The 27,858-nt window shown below is 44.3% G+C and overlaps 1 protein-coding gene across 11 annotated transcripts in view; it reads right to left on the bottom strand.

Moving 5' to 3' along the window:
• The window catches only part of Auts2 (activator of transcription and developmental regulator AUTS2), a 1,133,580-nt gene that overhangs the window by 285,771 nt on the left and 819,951 nt on the right, over nt 1-27,858 (bottom strand). For all 11 annotated transcript variants that reach the window (XM_063233595.1, XM_063233594.1, XM_063233592.1 and 8 more), the window contains one exon: nt 26,059-26,088. In XM_063233595.1, the coding sequence (XP_063089665.1) occupies nt 26,059-26,088 (30 nt within the window). The remainder of the gene's footprint in view (nt 1-26,058; nt 26,089-27,858) is intronic.

Here is a 27,858-nt window from a genome sequence, read left to right on the forward strand (position 1 = left end):
GTGAAGAAAGTATCAGAGAGCAAAAGTCAGTCTAAGCAGGCTGGGTGGCTGTCTTTTTTTTTTTTTTTTTTAGATCTCTGCTTCTCACATGGGAAATAAGAGGCTAAGATGCCATAAGTAAGAAGAAAGATGACAAAGGGAGGGAAGTGAGACATATAATGAAGAGGGGAAAATGCCCAAGTCTTGCAAAAAGGAACAGGACCCTCCCCACTCCATGGGAAACAACCTTTAGACGATGTAAATAAAGCTCATCTTAAAATCTACCATTCTGGCATCCAAGACCCTGAAAGTACATTAACCTAGACCTACCTGACCTGGCCCACCTCCCAGTCCTGGTCCCCGGATGCTCATTCCTTTTCCACAGAACTCTGCAGAGTACCTTCCCGCTTCCTTGTAGTATCTTCCTCTAGCATCTTCCAAGGTCAGCTCATCCTTTCAACCCCAGTCAATACTGCTTCCTATCCAAGAGCCTTAATCTCACCAGTTCTCTTGGGAGCACCCTGGTTCTTATTAGACAATGAATCCTCCAGCAGACTGGGACCCTGGGTATGTCACCTATACATTCTGTGCCTCACTGGTCTTGTAGGAATAAGAAAATGACATCTTGGGGACTGGGGATTTAGCTCAGTGGCATAAGCACCTGCCTTGCAAGCAGGCGGTCGTGAGTTCAATCCCCAGTACTGATTAAAAAAAAGAGTTAAAAAAGAAAATGACATTTATGCTGCTGCCATGTTGTAGAGATTGAAAGCACTGATTTATGTGAAACACCTGGCATACAGTGAGTGCTCAACAAATGACATTTATTCAAACTGTTTCTCACACATTCTAGCACTTGATAATGTGTTTGGTTAAATGACTCTGGTTCACAAATTTCTCCTCTGTTTCCCTAACCGGACTGGAAGTTCTTGGAGGATAGCTGGTAGGCCCAAAATTTATTTAAAGTACTCCAAAGCTGTGGACAAAATAGGGATTCAGAGTTCCAGAAAAGCAACATTGTTGAGTATCTACTAAGTTTTAGTCAATGCAGTAGATGAGAGAAACAGGAGGAGGCTTTGAACAGGTTGCGTAGTGGTCACAGGGAGTATAGGAGGAGGCACCTATGTATTTTCTAAATCAACAGCCTCCCTTCCCTGCCTGCATCCTAATCCTTCTAGAAGATGCTGGGGGGATACTTGCATTTGTACTGAGCAGAGGTACAGATCTGTTGAACATTGTATTCTGATTAAAAATTAATAGCTACTTTTGACCGGCATGGATTAATTTCACTTTCTCTGAGTATCCCCGTAATTGACAAACTACCATTAGGTGAAAGTACCAATTAAACAGAGCACACTACTTCCTCTGCCAATCTGCAGCCTCTTTCCTCCCTCTCCATGTTGTCTTTCCTGAGTGTTTAATAGATTATTTCCATACTAGCACAGTGAGATTAATTACTCAGCAAACAGACAAGAACAATGATAGGAGTTTACACCATGTGGGTGCAGGGAGTATGGAATCCACCAAAGGGCAGCAGATGAAGACTTGGGGAAAGTGGGGAAAGACAAGAGATCCATTCCAAGCTCTCAAAAGGTTGACCGGTGTGATTCTTGTCAATTAATTGGTGCTCCTATGCTTACCAGGTGTCAGAGCCCACTCAATGTGCTGCTTCACCAGAGTTTGGCAAAAACCTCCTAATAAGCTCCCTGGAATGTGCTGGCAAGGTTATCCTAATAATAAGGTTATCCTAATAAAAGTCCACTCCTTGTGCATTGCAATTCTAGCGCTCTATCAAAGAGGCAAGGAGCTCCCTCTTGCACTAAAATCTGTGTTGGGTGGGAAGATGGTGTACAACCAGGTGTTACAAACAAAAATATACTTTTAGCAAGAACTAAAGACTGCATTCTGTTGGACTTTTCTATAGGTTTCTGTTTCTGTCTTAGAACTCTACCAAAGGAGTGAACAGAAACTCAGTGGCTTTCTTGAGACTGGAGAACCCAGGAAATTGTAATGAAGGATGGGCCCTGAAACAGGAAATGCTTATACTTAAACAATCTTCTACCTGGAGACCTAGAGACCTGGAGACAAGGAGACCAACAGCTTTCCAGTCTGAAACCCATTAAACTCTCAGTTCAAAATTTAGGATGAGGGAGACGGAGACCCAACTGACACACAATTGATTTTCTCTCACCCTGAGAATTTTTTTAATGGTACAATGGCCAAACAACAATGGCTAAAACATCTGCCACATGGTCCACAGTTGTACATTAGCACAACAATAATGCTTAGGGAAAAGCACAGAAAATAGTAAATGTATCTAGAAGCAACCTTAGAAATTATCTACTTGATTAGTTTCCTTCTCCTGTATTTTATTATAAAAATTCCAAACACAGATTATTGACAAGAATTTTTTTTTTTTCACCACAGATCAAACTCATGACCTCGCACTTGCCAGGTAGGCACTTATGCTGCTGAGCTAATTCCCTGGCCTGAAAAGAATTTTTCTGGGACTACCCAGATACCCAGCACTAACACCCACCATTAGCATTTTGCCTTACTGGCTTTATCATGTGTCTGGTGAGCTTATTACTTATTCATCAGTTCATTGTCTTACTTATTTTTTCAATCAGAAACACCAAAAACATAAAACCAACTTCTTTAAAAGGCTATTTAAAGAACACATTTTCAGCTAAACTCTTACAAAAAAAGCTAATACAGGAAAAAGATAAAAAAAATAAGCTCCTCGTGTTGACACAAGGTCAGAATAGGACCTTGATGTCCTGACAACCCAGTCCTCACCTCCAGAGAAAATGACAGAGAATTCTGCTCCTGGTAAATGAGCACTGAAACCCAGGAAGGGAGTGACCCCGTCCTACAGCATCCTGGAGTAATTCAATAATTTCATTAGATCTCAGTTTTCTTCCTTGTAAAGAAGAGATGATAATTACACAAAACAATGCAAAACAAGCAGTGAATTCCTGGTGCAGAGTAAGTAAATGCTCTCTACATGGGAGCTGTTATCCCGATCATTATTGGTAATACCAGTGTTATCATCACCGCCTTGGAGCTTCAGGGTGAATGGAGTGCAGCCTCAAACACAATGTGCAGGTAAGAGGAAAATGGTGGGCAGCCTGGAGTGGGAATGCAAGGACTCGACTTCTACTGCTGAGTCCATAATTGACCTTCAATAACTTACCAGGCTCACAGTGGTACATAATTGAGAAAAATCCATGTATCCTCCCTCTCTCAAAGGCATGGTTTAAAGATTAAAATGGAGAGTAAGTATAAACATATTCTGGAAGCAAATTCTGCAGCCATTCCAGGCGTTCCTGTTACTATTAAAGGTGTTGCTCCAAGAACTGACAACCTGTGACAGCTGCCATACAGTGGGAAACAAGACTTCCTTTTTTTTAGCCTTTAAGTAATACAGGGCATTCCAGGTAACTTCCTAACCCTAATATTATTGATATAATCTTTCGCTACAAAAAATCTTGCCTTTCACCCATGAAACCAAACCAAGCTAAATGAAATCAAACCAACACTCTGAATTACCTCAGTAGACACACAAGTCCTTTAGGACCTGACATGGAAATGCTTCCCTGCGTTATCAGGAAGCACTTACCCTGTTGCTTTCTCAAAGCCAAGGCTCAGTACCAGCTGGGTATACCAATCTCCTATTTCTTCCTGGACAAACCACTCTCCCCCATGTGTTTGTCTGTCCTTTACAGACCGCAGACACACAGGACTGATTGGGTGCTGGCTGGGCACCGCCTGAGTGTTTGTGTAAGTTTTCTCACAAGAAGACACTGTGGGATGGACCCCTCGAGCCACACTTCATAAAGAAGGAAATAGAGGTGCAGATTGCTGAAGTAAATTCAGCTAGGCATCCTGGCTGGTCGGTCTCATTCTAGCCTTGTGCTCCTACAGCCCAAACTGGCCTCTTTTCAAGTCCAGGCTGCCCTGTCCAGGCTGCTGGTCTTCCTCTGTACCCTGAACTCTGAGGCTCATGATGTCTTCACTTCCCCTGGCTGTGGCAGATTCCCTGAGCCAGCCCTCTATGTCCATGGGGCGGGTGGGTCTGTAGGTCTCCCATGCTTCCCACAGTTCCTACTGTTTTGTCACTCAGATGCACTCTGGTCGTGAATACTGAGAGTGGTGGGGGGCTGGAGCTGACTTTGCTTTGAAGATCATTAAACCCTCTGCCACTCAGTCTGGCTCCGTTGGCCTTGGCTCACTTGGCTGTCTTACTGAGTCTACCATGCCGCTCACCCACCCGCACTCAAAGGATTCTCCCAGGACTACATTCCAATCCCTAGCCTATTACCTCTCTGCTGCAAAGGAGCCTGGGGCACTGCTTTTATTACTTGAGTTGTGCAGGTAATTAAGCCCAGGTGATTGGGCTGTATAGTTTGCAAAACAAACAGTGCCTTGTCTGGGTTTAGATTCAAGTTACACTCTGGGATGTGCCCCAAAAGTAACTGAGAACACTGGTAAAATGTCTCCTCTGGAGGCGGCCAGCCTAGAGTTTTGGAAGGGCCTAAGGGTTACTTTGACCCTGGAATAATGCAGCTCAGCTGTTAGACTGGTGATGTAAGTTTGAAGTACATAGAGGTCCTCCTCTGGGCTAGGGACTCTGCAGAGAAACATTCTTATTGTGCGCTGTGGTTTATACATAAAATGTACCCCAAAGCCTCAGGTGGTCAGAGGTGGGCTTTTGGAAGGTGACTGGATTATGGGATTGTAGAGCCTTGCTGTTGGGGGGAGGGGTCACTATGGACATGGCCTGGGTCTCTCGTCCCCTTACCTTCCTTGATCTCTCTCTCTCCCCTTTCTGTCTGTCACATCATCAGCAATCCTCCTCCACCATGCCTCTCTGCCTTGGAGCTAAGACTGAAACTTCTAAAACTATGAGGCCAAATAAACCTCTCCTTTCATTTGTAGGTATCAGGTATAACATCTGAGGGATGGGAAAGTAACTAGGATGATATGTTCTACCCAGACTTAAGGGTACCCCATTTGAGAACGAAACATTTTTCTTTCTAGGTATTTGTCCCTAAGTCTTTGAAAAACTACATTTTGCCTCAATTTCAGCAAACATCATTTGCCCACCACTTACAGCCATGCAGGGACAACACTTCAGAGACCAGGGAGAGAAAGAGAAAACAGGTAGGAGTACGGCATTTGTTGGTCGTTTTTGGTGCACAAAGGGTAAGGACTCAACTCTCCTCTTCCAGGGAGCCCACAGAACCTGACTACGTAAGAGAGAAACTGTGCATTTCCACAATGTATTACTTCTGGAGAGGCCCATGTTGGGAGTAGCTACTGAGAGGAACTGGCAGCTGTCACCCTCAGTCTCTCTCTGCCGCAGCAGGACAGCTGGGAAAACCATGCTCTTCCCCTCAGCGGTGCAGATGCAGAGGCAGAGTTGTAAGAAGCTCCACAACCAGTTCTAGCCAGAAAATACAGCACATGCTGACAAGGAAATGGCTTTCTTGTGTTTGAGTTTATTCCTAAGGTATGGTCTCTGAGGAGAAATTCCTGAAAAAGGGTAAAGGAATAAATTCTCCACCAACTGCCTGGAAATAAATAGCAACAAAGTCCCAGAAGGGCGGTGGGAGATACCTCCCCGCTTCCCTCACCCTAAAAACAACTACTTCCTGCTTAAAGAGCAAAAAAAAGAAGAGCATTTCACCTACTAACAAAGCCCGACCACTTGGCAGCCATCCAAGAATCTAAAGAGAAACCTTGAATTTTGAAAACATAATAGACAAGGGAGTCAGCTTAAGAAAAGATTTCATCTATCAGCTAACAAGAGGCTGGGGTCATGAAGCAGGGTATTCTTTATACTTGAGAGACCACGTTAAAAATCTCAGAAATGTACCAGAAGGGGTGGGGCCCGGGAGCCCCAGCGAAGGTTCTTAGCATGTAATAGAGGTTGCAGTTTCAAGGAGGCTTATCATTTCTTCTGACATCCTGACAGAAATGTGTAATATAGAAGTTTAGCGGTGTGGGCAGGTTAAATTATACGAGGCAGAGGAAATCATTTCACTGTGAATTGAAGCATTGCTGTGGGCCACTTCAGGAGCGGCAGCAGCCAGGGTACCCCAGCACCACCCCTGCTGGCTCAGCAGAGGAGGGGCAGAGTCTGAGCAGCCCCGGGGCTCTGTTTACTAAGTAACAGCCCCTGAAGGGGGAATCTGGACAGCAGCACCTGAGGGAACCTGAAGAGGCCGGCCTGAGAGCCCTTGGAACTGGGGAGAACAAGGCGAATTCAGCAGGTGCTCTCTGGCCCCCACCTCTATGCCCAGCAGGTAAAAAGCACTGTTCAACACAACCATTCAGGAGCTTTTGAAGGGACTTTTAGTCATCAGAGAAAAATGACATTACATACAGTAAAACCTGAGTTACAGGTGTTTAATGATGCCAGAGGCTGTTGAAATCTTGTATCTGCATCTCAGTGTGTGGACAATGCCCTAGTCCTTGACATGCATTACAGTCCTTCCCACAGGAGCAAAAACTAGGCATCAAGGCCACTTTTCTTACTAGGAAAAAGAAAAGCGCCTGTCCTTCCACAATGTTTCACCCACACTAGTTATGAACACAGAGTCAGACCAGTTCCAAGTGCTTCGGGGACCAAGCTCCTTGGTATGCCCGGAGCTGTCCCTCCTCAGGTCTGAGGGGCTGCAGCAGGCTAAGAGAGCACAGATCTAAGGTGTGCACCTGGGGAGAGAGAAATCATCATCAATGACTAGCTGTGAGAGAGTGAGGGAGAGTGAGAGCGACAGCGAGAGAATATGTGTGCGTGCGCATGTGTTTTGGGGGTGTCAGAGACCGAACTGGCGCTTCATCAGTAACAAGCGTGTATACTACCACTGAGCTGCATCTCTAGTAATTGACTGACTTTTTTTAAAGGTTATTGTATACACCCCATAGGGCATACAGCACTTTACTGCACTTAATCCCTGACAAAGGATAAAATGATCCCCTTTTACAGATGAAAAAAGTAAGGCCTACTCACAGGGTTGCTAGGTGTAAGTTCAGGCCTAGAGTCCTAGCAATCTCCACTCTGCTGTGCTGCATGGGATAAAGGAAAGTCTGGCTGAATCCTCACCCAGGCCACACTGCTCACCCCACATCCCTTGTCATGTGCACATGTGTGACAGCTCCTCATGCATGCCTTTATGGAGGAGGTGTCCACAGAAAAGTAGGAACATCAATAAATATCTGCCCGGGGTGGTGTGGGCTGCTCAGGCAGCCTCCCTCCCAGCCCAGCAGCAGGGATTCTCTGCAGGGCAGCCGGGCTGCAGGGCCCAAGTAAATCACAAGTCACGCTTCAGGGCCTGCAAGCTGACATGTGCAGCCAGGTGAAACCAGGTTAAAACCAACATCCAGGGTGTTTGTGACTGGGAGGAGAGGGCATCAAAAGGTGGTGGTGGGGTGTGCGTGCATGTGTAGTGCAGAGGAAGGGCCACAGTGAGCAAAGAAAGGGGGGCGCAAGCCAGCCTGAGGCTGAGCTCTGTGTTCTGATCATCAGGGATACAGACCATCCTACTGGAGCCGGAACAGCTGTTAGGCCCACTGTGGGTAGAGGGGTGCGTGCAGCCCCTGCCTGCAGGCTCCCTGCCCTTCGGCATCCTTCTAGTCTCTCCGTGTTGTCTGGAAACCAAGCCAGTTGTTGATGTCTCTGAACACTTTACAGTAAGTGGGCATTAATTAATGCTAAATGACAACAGAATTTCTCCCAAATTACACATGACGCTCACATTAAGAGCAACCATGTTCATTTGGATAAATGTTAACGCAGTGAGTACCACAAGAATTTAAAATGATTTGCCAAGAATACAAAATAAACTCTGTTAAATAAGAGTTCTCGCAAAAATAAGGCTAAAAGCTTTTAGAAGCAACTGTTAATTACAGTAACAATTTAGCCATGGACTATATCAATCTTAGGTGAGCAAGCAGCCAGGGCACCGAGGCTGAAGCCGGTCTGGTTGTTGGCTGTCAGTGTGGGGTAGAAAGTAAAGGTCCATTTTAAAGCACCAGGCTGTGGGCAATGCAAAAAAAAAAAAAAAAATGTGTGCGGGAACTTCATCTCTCATCCTCACAACAAGCCCTCAGGGCAGGGAGTAGTATCAGTTAGCTTTAAATTTAAGGATATTGACTTTAGAGGGAGCGAGATGAAGCACCAGGCCCAGTTGGCTAGGAAGTGGCATAGGTCTCACCAAAAACACATCTTCCTGGGTTCAAAGCTCACTTGTTTCCTTCAAACTTGTGACTCTGTTAGGTGGACTATGCAGCAGAAACCGTACAGATGCTTCTGGAAATACACATTCCTCATTCACCTGGAAACTTCTGAATTGGAATCGCTGTGCAAAGTACTGGGATGCATAGTGACATGAGGCAACAGTTACATGAGGCTGGGGAGGGAACGCCTCCTACATGCTCAGCTACAGAGAGACCCTACAGTCCTGTCTGTCCACCTGACCAGGGTGGACATCCCTTCTGCTCTGCAGGCCAGGTCACCGGCAGCTTGCCACCAAGACCAGGCACACACGCAGTAAGCATCTTTCCTCTCTCCTCTGTGGTCCCAGCCACTGCTGCCTGGAGTGTCCAAGACTAAAGCCACTAGGAACAGTGTGGTCCACACTGGACACGCATGAGTGGAAAGAAAGCTGCACATTTAGGCACTTCCTCCTACCTACCCACAGAGGCCAGAAGTATGACAGAAATCTTACATTTGTTTACCCAAAATGTTTAGGACAATAAGTATTTGGAAGTTTGGAATTTTTTTTTCAGATTTTTGGGTATTTGCACATACACAATGAGATACTGTGGGGATGGGACTCAGGTTTAGATGTGACACTCACTTACGCGTCATAGATACCTTAAACATATAAACTGAAGGTCATTTTACATAGTATTATTCATTTCCCTGTATTTTCACTGTGACCCGTGATATGTGACATGAGGTCAGGTGTGGAATTTTCCTCCTTTGGGGTCACATTTGTGCTCAAAATCTTTCAGAATTTGGAACATTTCAGATATAAAATTTTCAGATTAGAAATGCTTAACCTGGAATTACACAGAACTCACCTGACATTCTCCACCCGGGAATGCAGTCAAAACTGTACCCACGCTAGTGTATAGTCTGAACTGGCAAAAGGACATAAACAACCAACTACTGTAAACCAGCAGAAAGTATGAGTCTGCATGGTGCTAGTGGTTTATGAGGGCAGGGTGAGGAATCAGTAGGGGATCTGAGGTCTCTAAGTGTGGCTCTAGCCCAGTGGTGGCAAGCCTGTGGCACGTGTGCTACATCGGGCACGCAGCACCCTCTCTGTTGGTGCACCAGTCAAGTTGCCCTGGCAACCTCAGCAGCCAAACATTGGGTGACAGCATACTTGGGGCAGTGTTAGAACTTTGCAATAAATGAATGGGTTTGGGGTTGTGGTTTGAATGGTCTCTACGAGGTTCGCCATTTAGGCTGTGAAGCAGCAGAAGTCTCCTTTTCACAGTGACCCCATTAATAGCTAGCATTTCAGGACATTTCAGGTGTCCAAAGTACTGCTGCAGGCTACACTTTACCTTTCACCATTGCCTTGGGGCAAAAATTCTTACTGAGTGTCCAGAGAGGATTAATGATTTGTTTAAGGTCATACCAGCAGTTGGTCATGAGTTCTGGGCCTTTGGAGTCCAAGACCAAATCTTAGGCCCATTTTGCTCATCAGTAGACGCCAGAGATCAGCAGAGTTAGCACTTCGATGACTGGGTAATTCAGCAGGGAAGTTCAGGTAGTAAGACTCTGATAGAACAAGGCAGGGCGCTCAGACATTGCAGTCTGAGTGCCGCACTGTTCTTTGTCTAAATCAGAAGCCATTTCCACCACTTCTTTCTTGCTAACAAAACTCTAAGCCAACACAATTGCCAACTCTCAGAGGTATGCAAATGCTGGTCATTTTGCCAGGTGCTTGCTTCTTCCTTCTCCTTTGTTCCTTAGGAAGGGGCTGTGCTAGTCAAGGAAATGTAAAAGGCCCTTGATCACCTGCCCTTGTCTGCCCTGTACACATTCTGTAAGGATCTGAAAATGAAACATGTTCAGAATGTGTGCCCTGTACACATTCTGTAAGGATCTGAAAAAAACATGAATTTTTCCAAGTACTTAACTATTAAGGGCCATATCATTCCAGATGTTTATTTTCATATTTAAAAAAATCAAACAGCAGTAGCTCAGGGCTATTAAATAAATTGCCTAGGGTCGTAGTCCTACAGTGGTCTTGATAGAGCTGGATCTGGGGTGTCTGCTTTCCTAGGCATCTTCTGTCCAAGAAGCTTGATGACCCTACAGTGTCTTGATCCCATGGGGCCCACTGAAACAAGCCTCTGCAAGGTGTGCCATGGCCTGCTGGGCTGCATGGTTTGACTCTTTTCTACAGTGACAACCTGCTTTAACCAGTTTCAAGCATGCATCTTAACCAGGAGGCAAAGATCATGTAATAACTATTAAGGGCAGCGATCACTGATGAGGACTAAATTTAGCAGGATAAAGAATGGTGAGAAACAAATACAGTAAAATCCTAGGTTGCAAGTAACTTATTTTATTCCGCAAGATGAGTAAACATTTCGTATAAATTTTAACTTAATAAACAAGCCATGCTTTGCAAAATGAGCAGTACATGATGCTGAATATCACATGATCACAACTGAACCAACGGTTTCCTCTTTCTCTCCCTGACCAATGGGATTATGGGTGATCCTCTCCCAACAGCAAGAGATGATAGAGGAGATCTTGTCTGTAGAGGAGGAAAAGTAAGAGGTGGAGAAATTCCTTACCTCAAATGACATTAGGGAGATATGTAAAATGTGAGAAACTGTGAACTTCTGTCAAAAAGTATTAGCTGAATAAGGTCATAGCAGGGTAGGCAATGAATCTATTTAACACCAATGCAATATCATATTTCTATAAAATCCTCAAAAGCAAGCAAAAGCAAGTGTCTTGTTAAAACTGCATGAAAAGAAAAAGATCTCATTGAGCCAATAGGTAGCAGTGGTTCCATTAATAATAGTGAAAGTTTTTCTATACAATAAGTTTCCTCTCTCTTGTCTCCCTCACACCAGCCATGAATGTTTTCATAGGTAAGTGCCGGTTAATTTGTTTATTTTCTTTATTATTTTGTATTATATAACAATATTTTAATTATTTTTATGTGAACATTTTTGGATCATGGAACAAATCATCTGTGTTTCCATTATTTTTTATGTGGAAATTTACTTTGATATACAAGTGTTTTGGATTACAAAAATGTTCCCAGATGAATTGTGCTCACAAAGCAAGGTTTTACTGTATTTACACAGGTTCTAAGTATCTCTCCATAAGATCTTTATTACATAATTTGAAGGGGGGAGGGGCAGTAGCTTTAAAGTGGGGTAGCCTGGCAGGCAATACTATAAGGATGCGGTCAAAATTCAGATTACCAGGAAGAAGACTTTGTGGGCCCTGCTTTGAGGTACCAGGAAAGAAATAACATAGCTCCTCTGGTATTCTTGCATGGGATGTGGGACCTCAGTCAATGCAGAGAAATCACAAGGTGAACTAAATTTAAGGGAGGGCTAGTTTATAAGATGCTTGACTTGGACTTGTGAATATCTCAAGGTGATGAAAGACAAACACCAAGCAACTGTCCCAGCTGGAAGACTCGGAGACACAAGAGCTGACACAGTGTGCGGTGAGACTGGGTGAACTCCTAGACCAGAAAAAGGACCCAACTGGGGAAACAGGCCAACATTAGATAGTCCAGAGACTTACTGAGTAACATCATGTTCATGTTTATGTTCTGGGTTCACTATTTGCCTTACATGAAGTGGACCTGGATGAAGGGTACTGTGACCTGTACTGTTTTTGTAATTTTTTTGAACATCTGAAGTTTTTACCAAGTAAAGACAAAATCAAAATTGCCCAGCACAAGTTTTCCTGAAGGATTATCTTAATGGTTAACTAGGAGCGTGGTGCCTGTTATCTCCGACCCCTGAATACACTGCAGGGCAGTCACTGACCAGGTCTTCTTGAAGGTGAAGGTGGCTCGGTGTCGGTGCCCAGGAGCCCGGAGCTTGGCCGCTCATGGCCTGCTCTGCCACTGAGGGTCAGCTCCACCCAAGTAGAGCAACTTGAAGAGGCACCATCGGGGGGTGACAGCTCCCATAGGGACCAAGGCAGAGTTCCTACGGACAAACTATTTTATTTTCAAGTGAGGAGCAAGGCAAACGGGAGAAAATCCAGCTCTTCTTTCTACACAATCTAGTTTCTCAGAGGGACAATGTGAAGGGGAAAAAAGGAGAAATGGTTGTTTTTATTCCATTTTCGTTCCTGATTTTAAGCCAACAGAAGCCACACATTCCTCCCTGCCTGCCTACTGTCTAAAGGAATGAAATGGTCCAAGCAGAGGGCTGCTTGTCCAGCCAGCACCACACCACTGCCTCATTCCTCTCCAGTGGCCTTTAGTCTTTAAATGCGCCTGTAGTTCTCACAGGCCCAGGTCAGCAGGCCCTTGAACCCAGGAGCTTCCTGGATAAAGGATGATCCTGCCTGTGTACAGTGAAGGTGAAGCAGCATGGAAGCTCAGCTCCAGGGTTCATTCCCTCTGAATCCAAGGATGCTATGAACCTGAGGCCCGTTGGGTCTAGGTGAGGTTTGATAGTAAGCTACTACCATTAACGATAATACAGCAGAATCCCAACATGACCAGGTTTCGCCTCTATTCATCCTACTTTAAGTTTTTCATTTATTTTCCTTTCATCCAGAGTGCCTGTTGTGAAGTTCTGGTGAGTGTATGCACAGTGTTTTAACATATGGGATTAAAAACTACACAGGTTGCACAATGAGGTGACTTAACGATCACTGAAATGTACACCTAAAAACACTACGTATTTTGCCATCATAAAAACAAAGACATTCAATACATAATAAAGTAAAGCCCGATTCAAATAGTAGGAATTAAAGTTAGTGTACAGTTATTTTGTTTTTAATGGCTACTAGCACCATATATATTTAATCATATAGAAGCAGACCAAATGCCAGTGTTTTGGCTGGGCCCCTACTCACTGCTATAACTTCGACTGACTCCACTACTGTTGAGTACTTGCTCTCTTAGATACTGGCCTAGAGCTTGAGTACTCCTGCATCATAAACATGCACGCCTTTTGATTTCACCCAGTTGAAGGACCTGCAAGACTGCTCCCATGTCCTGTGTCTCCCTCTCATTCATGGCTGCTGGATGGCACCACCAACAGCTATCCACCAGCCTTACCTGACTTGACTCACCCAACTCTTTCCTTATCCTTCTGATCTTGAATTGTCTGATCATGACAATTCACTTCAGAAATGCCTCCAAAATCTCATCCTTTCCTTCTTCCCGTTACACTGACTCTAGTTCCTGTCACCTATCCTTTTATGACAGCTTTCTCTTTGACCATCTAACCAGTTTCCTTCTTTTCCATCCCATCCTTGGTGCTACTGCCTGACTCCTCTTACAAAAAGTCAAATCTGATGTGTCACTCATCTATTGCAGACTGGGTCAAGCCCAAACTCTCATCTTGCCACGTGAGGTCTATTTTTATGGAGCTGTTTATACCAATCTATGTTCACAGCATTATCTTCTTCCACACCCTACTGTGAACCCTGCTCTATTCAAACAGAAGTTCTTGTGCTCCTTTCCATATGCTGTCTTTCACAGCTCTGCTTTTTGCAAATAATTTTCCCATTGCCCATTCTCCATACCACCTTTGCTACCTAGTAATTATCTACTCCATGTGTTCAATGAGATCTAACCCACACGCTTACTCCTTTAAAAAGTACGGTTCTGCTTTTTACATTCAGACATTATGCCATTCCTCAGAAACAGTGTAGACTGCAGAGGTCTTATAATTCATCAAAGTACCTTAGCTTTCTCTTCAATTAGATCACCTGTCTTTGAAGGCTTGCTATATCTTTGTCATTTTGCCACCCCTAATTCCCAAGATAGTGCTTGGCTCAGCACACAGAGGGGACTAATTTTGCAGTACACAAAACTATGATTGAGCTTACTATTTTCGAGCCTTAGGAAAATTATTTCAGAAGGGATGCCTCTTGCAGCTTAAGAAGTAGTACATTGGACACAAATTAGGCACTCTGGGATGACTACAATCCCTCTGGAAAAGTAGGTTTCATTTTGTACCCTAGATAAGTAATTTACTAATTGGCATCCTAGTGACTTAAAAGACCTTTGTATCTCTCAAGGTGGCTGTCTTATACTTGGGGAGTAACTCATCATCAACTATATTTAAAATATTAATGAAGTTCAGTCTATTCTAAATGCATATACACATGAACTCTATAAAATCCTATTCACTTCTACAGCTTAAGCAAGATAGAAACAATTTGTGAATAGAACTGAAAATACTTTATGACTATTTGGGAAACTATTAAATATAATTGTAAACATGCATTCATCTTTTGTATTCTGTGATTGTTTTGAAGTGTTAACTTAAAGTGTTATCAACATGGTTTCTATGACTGTCATGAAGTGGTGCCTATAAGTGCCTGATCCAAACAGCAGGAAATTTAGTTTGTCTTTTCAGAAAATACTACTGTATGATCAGCTCCTGCCTCCTGGGCTCCCTGCCAGCTTAGCGCTGCATACTGAGTTACCTGTAGAACAGCACTGCTGGACATCATAGTTCAGTCTGTCTATCAATAGTTGACAGATCCAGGTATGAGCATGTGATGCACCCCTAGGACTAGGCAAACCTAAAGTGCCTTCTGGAGAACCAGTCGTTAGCACCTCACTTAATCTTAGCCAATTAGAAACCTTTCCCTGGATCTTGGTAACTGCAGTGGAAGATGATGGTCTCCCTTCTGCCGACCAAGACTGATAAGTGGACGAGGTCATGATTTCTATCTCATGGAGGAACCAAGCCTAGAACCAATCAAGATTACAGAAGACAGACCCCCCCCACACACAAAAGCAGCACAGAGACAGACAAAGAGGGTACCTGACTCCCCTGTTCAGTGCTTCTAAAGCCCAGCTACGTATCTCTACCCTTCTGATGTTTTGGGGATTTTAATACTTATTTGAATTTCAAAGCCTATACACATTTCCTTATTTGTTGATTTGTCATCTGAAACAAAAAAGCCTTCAAAAAGTGAATATAAACAAATCCCAAGCTGTAAAAAGATAGGCTTTAAAATGACCCAATGAAGGTTCTTCTCAGACTCCTATAAATCTCTTTATTATGAATAATTGCTTGGTACCTAATTTGTTGGGTAAATTTAATTTTTTCAACATCTACCCTTTTTAAAAGAGCCTACCTGCACATCACCAAAGACTCAGAAAGGGGTGAGAGCACAAGCGTGACTCTATTTAAACAGAGTAAATAATCCATGTACCTTGTCATGTTGTCTCTGGGGAGTACATTGTTTAAAATTATTGCTGCATTCTAAATAGACCATCTGAGAGGGATAATTACTTTTGGATGACTGGATCAATATTTTTGTTCTTATCCTTTAGTGCTTGAATGATTGGATCTAAGGCCAGAGGAGAAACTCAGGTCAATCTGCAGGACCTACTCTAATCTACAAGCAAGATCAGCGTGTGGGCTTGCAAGCTCAAGGAGGCAAGTGGGCCAGGGAGCACAAATCTGTGCTAACTTGATCTTAAATTTCTCAGAGAGAAAAGCCATACTTCTCCAGTGTTCTTCTGTTGCAGCACTTTAATAACTGCCCTGCAGGTACAAGGTGTAACTCATTTTATATATGGTTTATTTAATAAGTTCATGAATTATGACCTTTCCATGTGTAGAGCCAATGGTAAGAGGGAAGGACTTGTTTGTTCTGTCCAGGAAGAGTAACTTCTCAAGCTTAGAAGAGAGGGAAGCAAAGATCTAAAGAGGTAGAAAGAGGTGGGGTTTTTTTGCAGAACAAAACATCATATCCATATTGCAGTCACATGTATAAAGTCAAAGTGTCTAGAGCCCAGGATTCACCAATATGGAATCTTTGTGGGCTCTTATCCATATCATATTCATTACGAGGTGAAACTTTATACTGTTCTTTAAAAGACCATGAGTCAATGAAAGTTTATGATAGCTTTCCCAATAAAAATAACGAAAGACCCTAAGAGATGTAAAAACATGAAGCATTTTCTGGAGTGATGGCTTAGTCTTCACCTATTAAAACAAACAACTTTCGAGCACCTTAGAAGCACCATTTACATGCAGGTATTGCTCCCTGCAAATAGGACTCATTACTTAATTAAAGCTCATCACAGAACATCTTTCCTGAGTAGTATTTTGTTGGCTGTTGAATGAGTTACAACTGAAATGATGATAAAAAATCTTTGACCATTTCCTTTTATTCCAACGTGTTACAATTCTCCCTGGTCTTCCTCCATCAGTGCTCAGGCTTACTGGAATGTGGTATGAGGAAAAGTCCTTCTTAGTGGCTGGGAGTGCTGCCTGCAAAGCACACAGCCTGAGTTTAAAACCTGGCTTTGGGGGAATGGGGATTTAGCTCAGCAGCATTAGTAACTGCCTGATAAGCGTGCAGTTGTGAGTTCGATCCCTGGTACCAAAAAATCCCCCACAAAAACAAAAAAAACCAACAACCTGGATTTGGCACTAATGTGCTGGTCTCTGGAATGTTATCTAACATCTTTATGACTTGGTTTTCTCCCTGTAAACTTGAGATAATACTACCATCTACCTATTAAGGTTACTGCCTGGTCTACTTGACTCAATATATGTAAGTTACACGTAAACGTTATTTAAGTAATAGCTACTTCTTCATCTAAGTACCACGGAACACTAGGAACCCTACAGGCTTTAGGGTCGCCCAACCCCTTTGAACCTCAGTTTCCTTAGAAGTAAAATGGGGTTAATCATGCCTATATTTCACTAGGTCTAGGTGAGGATTGTATAACATGTAATATGTCTTGGCCAACACTTCTGACCAGCTTTTGAGAATACTGGGCTCAGTCCAGTTGCACACAGGCACATGGATTCTGCCATACTGAGGACACTTGCTTCCTTCCTTTAGTTCAACCACAAGGAGACAAGAGCAATAAAAATCTGCCCAAGGCCTGACAAGACCTGAGCACACCCCAGGTTCTCCTTGAGAAGGTGTGATTCCCTATCCACTATGGCGTTGAAATGTCAGTAGAGAGCAGTGTCAGCAGCTACTGTGGTCAGCTCCTGTTTACTTGTCTGTCTGGGTGCCCAGAGACACTCACACCTGCAGGCCGACTCCCCACGAAGTCTTTTCCAGGCTGATTTCTTAGGGCCAGAGAACAGCCCCTGGTTGGACCACCCCCACCCCGCAGCACCTCGGAGCAGGAAGTCAAGGCCCTTGGGCTCCCAATCAGAGCGCCTGCCTGAAGCACACACTGGAGCCAGGGACTTGCCTGAGAAGCCAGTAAAATTTTAATGCACTCTGTAGTGCGGTCATGTCATACTCGGTTATGGCAAATAATCCCAGATGCCTGCAGAGGTAAAATGGAGCTGTAATGTGCTTGCCTCCTAACCCGAGCTGACAGCAATGATGTACGACTACCATTAGCGGAAAATATCACTTCAACTAACCCATGATCCAGCTCCGCTCAGGGTCACATTATCCATGAGGAACAAATTACACTCCCAAAGTAAATACAAATTTTCTACACGAAATGGGTACAAAAAAAGGGAAGGGGTGATCTGTTCCCCTCGCCAGCACACTGCTGAGTGACAAAGATGATAAAAGACAGGACAAATCATTGGCTGACAGAGTGCTGTGCCGTAATCAGCTCAGCCGGCACACACTCCAGCCGATAAACACTATATTCTCCCCTTAGTGGCAAATACATAATCTTTAACACAGACATGGCTGCTTCAGATATTTACTGCCATTTGGGCTACATGATCACTCCACAGATCATTTGTGGCCAAAAAAGGAAAAATCCCGAAGCCCCAATGGACCCAGAGACCCTGCGCAAGGGTGAGAATCAGTGTCTGTGGATGGACATGAAGGGGAGAATGACAACCATGCTCAAAACCACTGTGGGCAGTGCAGTTCGGAAGCCACGGTGATACCACAGCCCCAACTCCAACGCTCTGGTCATAGCAGGAAAGCAGTGTGGAGAGACCACTGGTAGGCAAGGTGCTCTGGACTGAAAGCCAGAGATTCCTGTTGTAGGAACAGCTCTTCCTCCACTGCCAGGTGCTGAAGCCAAGTCTATTTCCTTTCCCCTTTGCTCGCCCTTTCTGGGAAGTAGATGATAAAGCAACCTCCAACTACGACACTAATATTTTCAGCACACTTACTATGCCAGGCACATGCTAGGTGTGGGATACCAACGAGGAGCCTAGGAAATCACTAATAAAATTCTCAGTGTTTACACACATATACACACAAACATACATGCAAATACATTTAAAGAAGCCTGAATTCATGATCAAATATAGAGCAGGCTTTGTCCTGTGATTGGTGTGGACCACATCTTTACATAATTATGGTGGCCACCAGACTGACTTTTCCACTCACATGTGTATTTAAAATATACATCTTACACATAAGCTGGCAGCTGTGGTATACAACTATGGACCCAGATATCTGGGAGGCTGAGGCCAGCACCGACAACCTAGTGAGAGTCCTATTTCAACATAAACAAATCACACACATGGGTGCAAGCACACACACACATCCCTTGTATATGGTTCTCCCCTTCTTACCTTGGATAACTGTCTTTCAGATTAAAAAAAAAAAAAAAAAACAAGTCACACCTTGGAATGGCCTTTACATCTATCTCAACACCAACACTTAAGTTTCGTTTTCTTAATTTGTGAGATGATGATATTTGCTTGAGAAGATAAAGTCTCTGAAAGGACTGAGGATAGAGTTTGGCACCTTGAAGGTCATCTGCAATGTGGTACATGATGATACACATAGATTGCCATGAAAAATAACTAAGCAGGTCATAAAAAATGACATTTGTTAAAGTGTTTTGGGTGACACAAGGTACTCTTTAATATGAGATGATGCCTTTTATTATTTTGCCATTGCCTCAAGAAATTAGTAGCATCCATGTTTTTAGATGGAGAATCACAGACAGAACTGAAGCCCCAACTGAGCCATCTGAGTACTGCAGTCACCTGTCCCAGGGGTTCCTGGGTTCCTGGTCAGCCCTCATTTCATATACTCTCTTCCTCTGTCTCCGCAAACGTGCATATACTCGGTAGACTGTGGGTCAAATCACACTGGGGACAACAATGGAGGCAGCTGCTTCTGGCTGTTGTCAAGCATCCACAGGTGTCACCAGGTCTACAGCTAGCATGTAACATGATGAACAGAAGGGGCTCAGGTTGACTTCTCACCTGTCACATTAATAAAAGGCAAAAGAAATGCATCACGAGTACAAGTGCTGCTGGTGTTCACATAGCTCACAGCTCCTGGTGAGTTTCATGGGGCTGAGAGCAGTCACCCTCCCTGAACTACCCCTCAGGTAAGCCGTAACACCCAGAGCAATGGTTCAGTCTAAGAAGGCAACAGAAGGTTTTCCCTGGGAATGCAGAATTATGTGCTCAACTTCCGACACTTCCAGAAGAATTGCTTTGACAGGTCAAATAATACTTATTTCTAATCACTTGAGTTCTTGAAACACACTGTATAAGCTAGCTCTTCACCTAGTTCCCACGATTTCCCAAATACATATAGCAGCTGAAGAACAGAGATTAAACTAATGCACCTGTGCCTCCTGACAGGTACATGACAACAGTCCCAAGACAGTCAAGGAACTATAGTGTTCATGTTAGCTCATGTTAGGTACTTGGAAAAACAGGACAGAGCGGCTGTGTATGACTGCATGAATGAACCAACAAAGAGGGACGGAGCCTTCTTTTAGGTATCAGGCCTATATACACGTTCTTTCATTACCTGAAAGAGTCAACACAGGTGTGCCCATGTCTGTCTACCATGCTTACTCTCACTCAGACAAGCAAGAGAGTTGAAAGAATGAAATAATTCTTTAAAAATCTTCTTTCCATTTTAGTGCAGGGAAAACACAATCACATATTAATTTCTCCCTGGGCTCTGTCATGCTGTTGGGCTATATAGCTATGTGGAAAAGTCAGGATATTCAATGTTATGTCACTGAATCCAGCCTCATTTTGCAGATGACAATACTAAGGCTCAGCACCATTAGGTAACTTGCCTAAGGCCACACAGCTGCTTATGAGAAAGCAGAAGCCAAGTTCTCAGAGTGCCTTCTCTATTCTCACTACAGTGGGACACCTACTTTGAACCTGTTCTGTCTCCTCACTGTGCACCCTGAAAAACTACAGTTGGTTTAATTCATGATGTCTAACAAATTTCTAGTAATTCCCACATTTTTATCTTGTTGATTGATACAATACAAAATCTGCACATCTGTAACCTCTTTTTCTGATGTATGACATGATGCTAATGGACAGATGATTGTACACATGCATTCAGTAAGATTGAAACAATTTTTAGTTTGGCTTGAAAATTCTATGACACAGAAAAGAAAACTTAATGAGAGTAGGGATTTAAAATAATTTTCAGTGTTAACCTTATCCAAGGATGATATCAATAGGAATTTTGGATGAATATGATATAATGAAACCAAGTGGAAATATGATGATGTTGGAAGAACAGTAAAATATCATTTTAAACCAAACATAATTTAGAGACGGTAAGAAGAGCTTGAATGGAAGGGTATTATGGATATCAGGGATCCAAAATGAAAAGGCTTTGAAATTCAGCTAAGAACTGTAGAAATTACCCAAATATGCTGGGAAACTTAAAAATGGCTTAGAAATGTTTTGTAAGAAAATGAAATTGTAAAGAAATACAGAAACCTGAGGAAGAGACAACTCATTAGTTGGGGTAGAGACACAAGGATTGATGAGGTGCACTCAGGGTTGAGTATGAGGCTTCCGAATTTGGTTTTCTTAACCCCTCCACCTGGAGACATGGACTCAGGACAGGGGTTAATTCATGCAAGCATCATGCAAAGTGCAAGCGATAAAGAGACAAAACACGAGACAGTTCCTAAGCCTTTCCTTGGCAATAAATGCTTTCTTTGCTGTTGTGAAATCTGGAAAGGTGAAGAAACTTCCTTTTCTAGCTATAAAATAGGACAGCACTCTAAATTGTCTCCAGACCAGAACATATCTTATTTTAAAACCAAAGATAGGTTCCACAAAAACCCTGAGGGCCTTCTGAGCTTTGGAATGTTGCTGAGGGCGCACAAACTTTACCAAGTGTAAAACCTGGCCAATCAGGGGATGGGACTCTTCCACCATAAGCACAAGCCACATGCCCCGTCTTCACTTTGACATCTCAGCAGTTTCTGAGTCCTCCCTGAGCCAAGTAAGACATGTGGTTTGAGTTGAGTTAGGATTATAAGCTTCTGCTGATTTTCTCTGCTGCTTTTCTTAGAAGCTGCCGCTTTCTCATACAAGTGAACACAATGCAATGAAACACAACACATTTTAACACGAATTCAAAAGAATGAGCCAGAAAGTATCAGCATGTGAATGGAGGGCTATGCATGTGAGAAACAGTGATACTGCATCCAAAGTTAGCTGGTGCTCTAGTCAGCTGTCCTGGGTACTGCAGAGCAAAGCACTGAAAGCCAGCGACCATTTTCCAGTGGTTATTTCTATGCTTCTGACCAGACAGGGAACAGAGGACAGGGGATGGGGACAGGGAAAACTGCAGTTATGAACCATGTTAAAAGCTTTCTTAGGAAAAGGAGAAAGGTTCAGCTTGGTAGGACTGTGCTGGTGTGGACTGCATGTGTGTTTACAGGCGGTGTCCCCACATGCCGACGTGTGGAACACATTAACATGCACACATCTCACAGCTTTCAGGTCCTTCTATTAAATCGTGGAAATTTCAGCAACAGCAAATACGGAGGAAGAGATGTTTCTTTCTGACATTTGTTGTAAGATACTGACTCTTAAAATCATCTATATACCAAAATCATCTATATACTAAAATTCTTTATAACACTACAGATCCTTGGTCACACCCTCAAACAGAAAGTACCGAACCAGCTCTCTCTGTGAGCTGACAGTGTGTGGCATCTGGGAATAGATGTTGAAGGGACAGACTCTGCACAGCTCACTTAGTCACCATTTAGTTCTTTCAGGTCAGCGCACCTGCCCTGGCTCCAAGTTATACTCAGAGGCAGGCCTGGTGTTGGGGAACAGGGTTTAACACATCATTTGGGGATCCTCCAAAAGTTAACAGTTCCTGGCCTGTACCGGAAGGAGCATCCTTGCAGATGGCAGCTGAGCTTCTGGTGCTGGTGGAACCCTCTGACAGGTTCTCCAGCATAGCCAGAGCTTTCTAAAGAGGATCCGCCTTCCTCTTCCAAGTGATTCTTCCTCATTTTACCTGAAGTGAGCATTTACTACGGGGCAGGCACTGAGTCAGGTGTCTTCATTTACATTTCCCCTCACCTTAGCTGGCAGATAAGCAAACCAAGGCTTTGTGCTCAGCAGCAAAGTCCTAGGGGCCATGTCGGAGACAAGCCTGGAGCATCGGCCTCCAAGGCCCAAGGGCCTGACCCCTGGGCGCTGTGCTTTCCAGTCCCTTCTACCACACGGCACACAATAAAAAGGAAGGCAGTCCTTGGAGAGCGAGTGACTTTTAATCTCTACATTCACTTCACGACTAAATAGGGGTGTTGCTTAGCACAGTGCGCTGCTGCCAGTGGTAGAGAAAGTGAGGAAACAAAAGAAAATGTAGGCCAAATATGTGGAAGTATGCATGCTGCCTCTTTGTTCTCCTGATACCAATTCAAGTGGAGGATTGGAATAATTGCTTAATTTGGGTGATTAAAGTGCCAAGTGCTGCTTCTCTGCTCTAACTACAAAGAAGAACACTCCCACACCTGAGATGCAGGGTGTTCATGGCCTCCTGTAATTCCCCACCCCATCTTTTACTCTTCACAAAAGTCCTCCAGGTTGTCTGACGGTAGGAGGAAATGTATCCACATGGCTGGGAGTGAGGGCCTGGGAGACGCCGCTCAGCGGTTCATCAAAGCCTTCTCCAGGTACAGTGCAGGTTCCTGCATTTAGGGAAAGCTCTCCTTTTTTAGCCCCTTTCCCATTACTTCCACATTAATTAGTAAAGGTATCATTTTATAAATTACAGCTTCGTATCAGAGGAAAGCAGAGTTTATCTTAATTCAGTCAGCTGTGCAAAATATAGTACCCTAATTTTAGCCCGCCAGTTCTACAGATCCCTATGGAGAAAGAGATGACAGGTCTTCCGGAGAAAAATCCCAGTGGGTTCTAGAAGACTCACTTTTGACTCTGGCAGGATCCCTGGTGGGGCTTTCGGAAGGGATCCCAGGACACTGAGTGGCATTGATTCTGCCATTAACAATTCAGATTTGAATGTGAATCCTCCAAGCAGCACTTGAAAGAGCCCTGATAGCCCCATGGGGGCTCCAAAGGGGCACAGGCAAGAGGCCCTGGCACACAGAGGGTTGATGGGGGGGGGGGCAGCTCAGGAAGACAGTCTCAGGAGGTGGTGTTGAGTTGATGATAAACACCAGAGGTCTCGGTCCAAAAGGGGAAGCCTGACAGTCTTAACTACAGCAGGGCCAAGCAGGCACGACTGCAATTACTGAGGCTTGATTGCTCCTGCTGGGAACCCTCTGGAGAAATGTCATGTGGCATGGCAGGGACAGCTGACAAGACTGCTGGTTGTTGTGAGGCTTCCTGTTAAGAGGACCTGCAGGAGTGCCAAGGCACAAAAGAATGGCCCGGGGACCTAGGCAGAAAACGAGCCAGTCACCAGAGGATCACACCTGATGCCCTTGCCATCCCCTCACTGCCCCTCTCTTGGGCTTGCCTCTTCTGGGCCTCTGTTATTGGCCTGTGGCCACCTCCAACTCCACATGGTTGCTACAGGCTACCTCTCCACCCCTCATCATTCCTTCTATCTCTTTGCTTATTCTTGCACTCAGAGATGGAGACCCAAGCAACAGGTCAGGTCAGGCATTCAGGTCATAGGGAGGGATTAGCTGGGGTGCCGTTAGCATGCAAGAAGCCCCCTGGCTTCCAGATCCCTCTGATAATATGGTAGCTGAATTCTAGAAGTTATCAGAGTTAGATGATCATCTAGTGGTGGCAGAAGTCCCCAGAGACAAAGTAAGTGACCAAAGCCAAAGTCCAGGCTGTGGTCCTTGGAAGGCACTTGGGTGTGTAGCCAAGGCTGTGGTCACAAACACAAGGCACTGACAAGAGATGCAAAATGGGCAGCCTCGCTGTCTTCTGCCACTGCTGAAGTCAGTGATGCTTCTGGAATTCACATTTCCTTTTAAAGAAAGATGTCTGCTTGCTGTTGAAACACTGAATTAGGCCCATCCTCTTGGAGAAGGGCTAGACTTAGATAGTGAGATCAACTATTACCTGTGGATCTCCTGGAATGGCCAGAAGGTTTGAGTCCTTCCCTGAGTTCCATTGAGGCCTAACAGAATGAGAAGATGATGGATGTGTGTGTGCCTGTGACGTGGGGAGTCAGGAAAACAGGGACTGTATCTCTCATGCAGCACTGCTGCTGTCCACTTGTCCCCAAAACCCACTGCACACTGACTTCCTGAGACATCCAAGGTTCTACTTGTAAGGAGCTAAGCCTCCTGGGAACTAGAGGAAGGAAGCTCCTACTTGTCAGTTAAACAAAAGAATAATCCACAGCCTCCTTTCCAGTGTGTACTTTCGCTGTCATCCAACAGCCCATTACCATGTCACAGCACAGCGCACCCTTCCATAGGTCACTTTGTTTAAAATGACATGGATAATGCACATGTCAGCAAGCTGACAGTCCTGGCCGTCCTTCAGAGATAAAAACCTCAAGGCGAGAGCCTGTTCTTATCTGGGGGACAAGCATTGGTCTATCATCCAAGTCAGGCAGAACATGATTTCTCCAGAGAGCACTTTTTTCATTTCCTGATTTTAAGGAAATCAAATAAGCACCATTTGTCTTCATCTGAATATGCTTGACCTGCTCAAATGATGATGTCTTGCATTTTATAACAGGCTACATATGCTGAATTCAAATTAACGATAGTACAGAACAAGAGCCTTTAGATCTCTCTTGGAGACCGGCAGCAGAGAAGGAGGAAAAACTCTGGGCTTACTGGAAAGAACTCACTAAATACCAACCACAGGGTCCTGAGAATAATCCACAAGCATGAAGAAGGTGAAAGTCAAAAACTGGATCAGGACCCATTCAGAAATGGCAGAAGGAAGGAATACTTCATCCTTCGGGTGCCATGCACTTACAAACCATGATATTTAGGCAGCTGTTTTCAAAATACATAAATAATAATAAAAGTGGAAAGAAATTTAGTTGATAGGTTGGTATAGCTATAAAGAATGACTAAATATGCAATGTGTTTGCTTCAGGCAGTGGAAAGCTCACTTTACCAGGTTAGGATCCAGTCTTCTGGAAGCCCAGAAACTGAGCTTCTTTTCTTGATTCACGTGGAGCTGGAGGCCATCAGCCTTGAAACAGCGACGAACCTGCTGGAAGAACTGCCTTCCCACGTGGCAGCTCCCACTTGCCCTCCCCATGCCTCCCCCGGCCCAGGTGAGATTCCTAGAAACGTGCTGTGAACATTTCTATTCAGAAAGCCGATACACACACAAAAGCAGAAGGAAGCAAACAGGTCAGGAAAAGGAAGGCAGAAATGACATCCTAAGTACATAGTAGCAAGTTTCATGTCCCCAACATGAAATAAAAAATAATTTCCTCTTTTAAAATGATTTTTGGTGTCAGTGAATCATCTTCCACAAAGGGAAGACTCAGTATCACATATGTGCACTGTTAAAGGGCTTGTTTAAACACCTGTGAATCTCATAAGGTAAATGCGGTCCACTGTAGCACTGGACATGTCTCTGTGTGGACAGTGTCCGTCCTTTAGAGGAGAAATGGCACTGTCAGCATGAGGCCGGCATCCTACCCCACTGCTACCTGTGAGAGGCCTGTTGTGCTCAAGGTGTGCTACGTGCTGCGCCAGAGTGAAGGTGTGGGGGTCTTACCTTTTCTTCCTGGTCACTGTCACTGTCACACTGCAAATGAAGAGAAGAGAACAAAAGTCAGTGTTATGATTATGCTTTTGCTTTTGATCCCCATCTTTCCAAAGGCAAGCAAACAGGGACTGTTCGACTTGGGAAGTTTCTTCAGCTCAGTGCTAACACATGGCATCCGAAGCACTGTTTTCCTGTAGAGTTCACCTGCTGTGAGTGCTCTGTCCCCTGCCTGGGATCTGGGCAGCAGCAGTCACTTGGCCACAGGAACGCGTGCTGTCACAGCACGCACGGTGCACTCACAGAGAGCCTGCCAGGAGCCTTGTACAGCACTATCTTAAGCTTTTGGGAAAAACTGCAGGTCTGGAGCTCCTTAAAGGATGGGGGTAAACCTTTGGGTGCTGCATTCTCTCATTTGGATTTGGAAGGAAACAACATAATTGGCAGGGGTCACTGCTGGTGATGCCTGAGAACAGAAGAAACACTTTCTACAGAGAAAGCACCATGATAAGAGGTAAGGCAACAGATCAAGAGGTCAGGCAGAAAACATAGGTGCTTCACAGCAGCAGACCCAGCACCCTCTCTGACAATCCCGAAGTCCATACTGAGTTTGGGATAACCACAGTATAACTCACAGTAGTGCGTTCCTCATCAGAAGAAAAGGCAAAACAAACCCAAACTAGAAATAACCAAAAAGTCTCTATGAAATCCAAAAACATCCTGCTAATCAATATTACATTAAAAATGGGAGTTCTATTCTAAAAGAGAAAATGCTCAGCAGATAGTCACATCCGTTCAGCCCCTCAGCAGCCCTTGGGAAGGCATTGCTTATGCAGACAGATAATCAGCCAAGATGTAGGACCCATCCCGAGGTGGTTCTCTGGTCAGGGAGAGAAGCAAGGCTAAACACAAAGGATGAAGCACTACATTCCACTGAGATGGCTCTTCCCTTCCTGCGGGGCGGGACAGAGCACACAGTGGGGAGGGAGGTCACACAGAGAGCAGTTGGGCAGCCATTTCACCATCTACAACAGGATAGGGCCTAGTTTGGGAAAGGGAAAAACAGATGGCAGAGCATTTCGGAGGGGAGAACCAATAGAAATTGATAACAGAGACGAGGAAGCGGCAGGGATGACTCTAAGAGGATGCCAAGTTTTTAGTGTGGCCACCTGGTCTTGGAGTTGATATAGCTGTGAACAAAAACGAAAAATAAATTTTCTTGCTGGGAAGCCACTAACTGCTGGATAGATACCCAGAGTTGTTTACAGCTCTCTCTCTCCCTAGTCTGTATATTTTCCTGACACTCTGAGGTTGAGAAAAGTCATAGGTCTCTCTTACAGCTAGTGGTAGCCATCAGACCCACTTTTGGACAATGAGATTTGAAATCTACTGAGGGTTCTAGAAAAAAAAAATATTTGTGAAATGAAAGAGAAAAGGCAGGAAGAGCTTATCTGTTTCTCTTGAACATAACTCTGTGAGGATGTGGTGGCGGGACCAAAAGCAAGATGGTGGGGCAAGGGATGAGTCTCCCACAATCAAGGCAGTGAACATATCTCAGAGCATCTTGCCTCTGGAGTGTTTTGCTCAGAAAAGCGTAAGTTATCTTACTGTTTAAATTATTAAAGCAATTTGAACTGAAGGTAACTGAAGCCTCCTCCAAATGGATCGCCTGCTATTGTAAGACAGAATGGGGACTACTTCCTCTCTCCAGACCAAGTACTCTGAACCTTAAGCATTTAGGAATTTAAATTGCAGTTCTGTAGACAAGAGAAAGATAACATTTTGCTACTTTGCCCTCTTGTTTCTTGGTGC

This window comes from Cavia porcellus, unplaced genomic scaffold (genome assembly GCF_034190915.1).
Source record: "Cavia porcellus strain 051 isolate PalLab524CR breed Dunkin Hartley unplaced genomic scaffold, mCavPor4.1 scaffold_23, whole genome shotgun sequence".
NCBI classification, from domain to species: domain Eukaryota; kingdom Metazoa; phylum Chordata; class Mammalia; order Rodentia; family Caviidae; genus Cavia; species Cavia porcellus.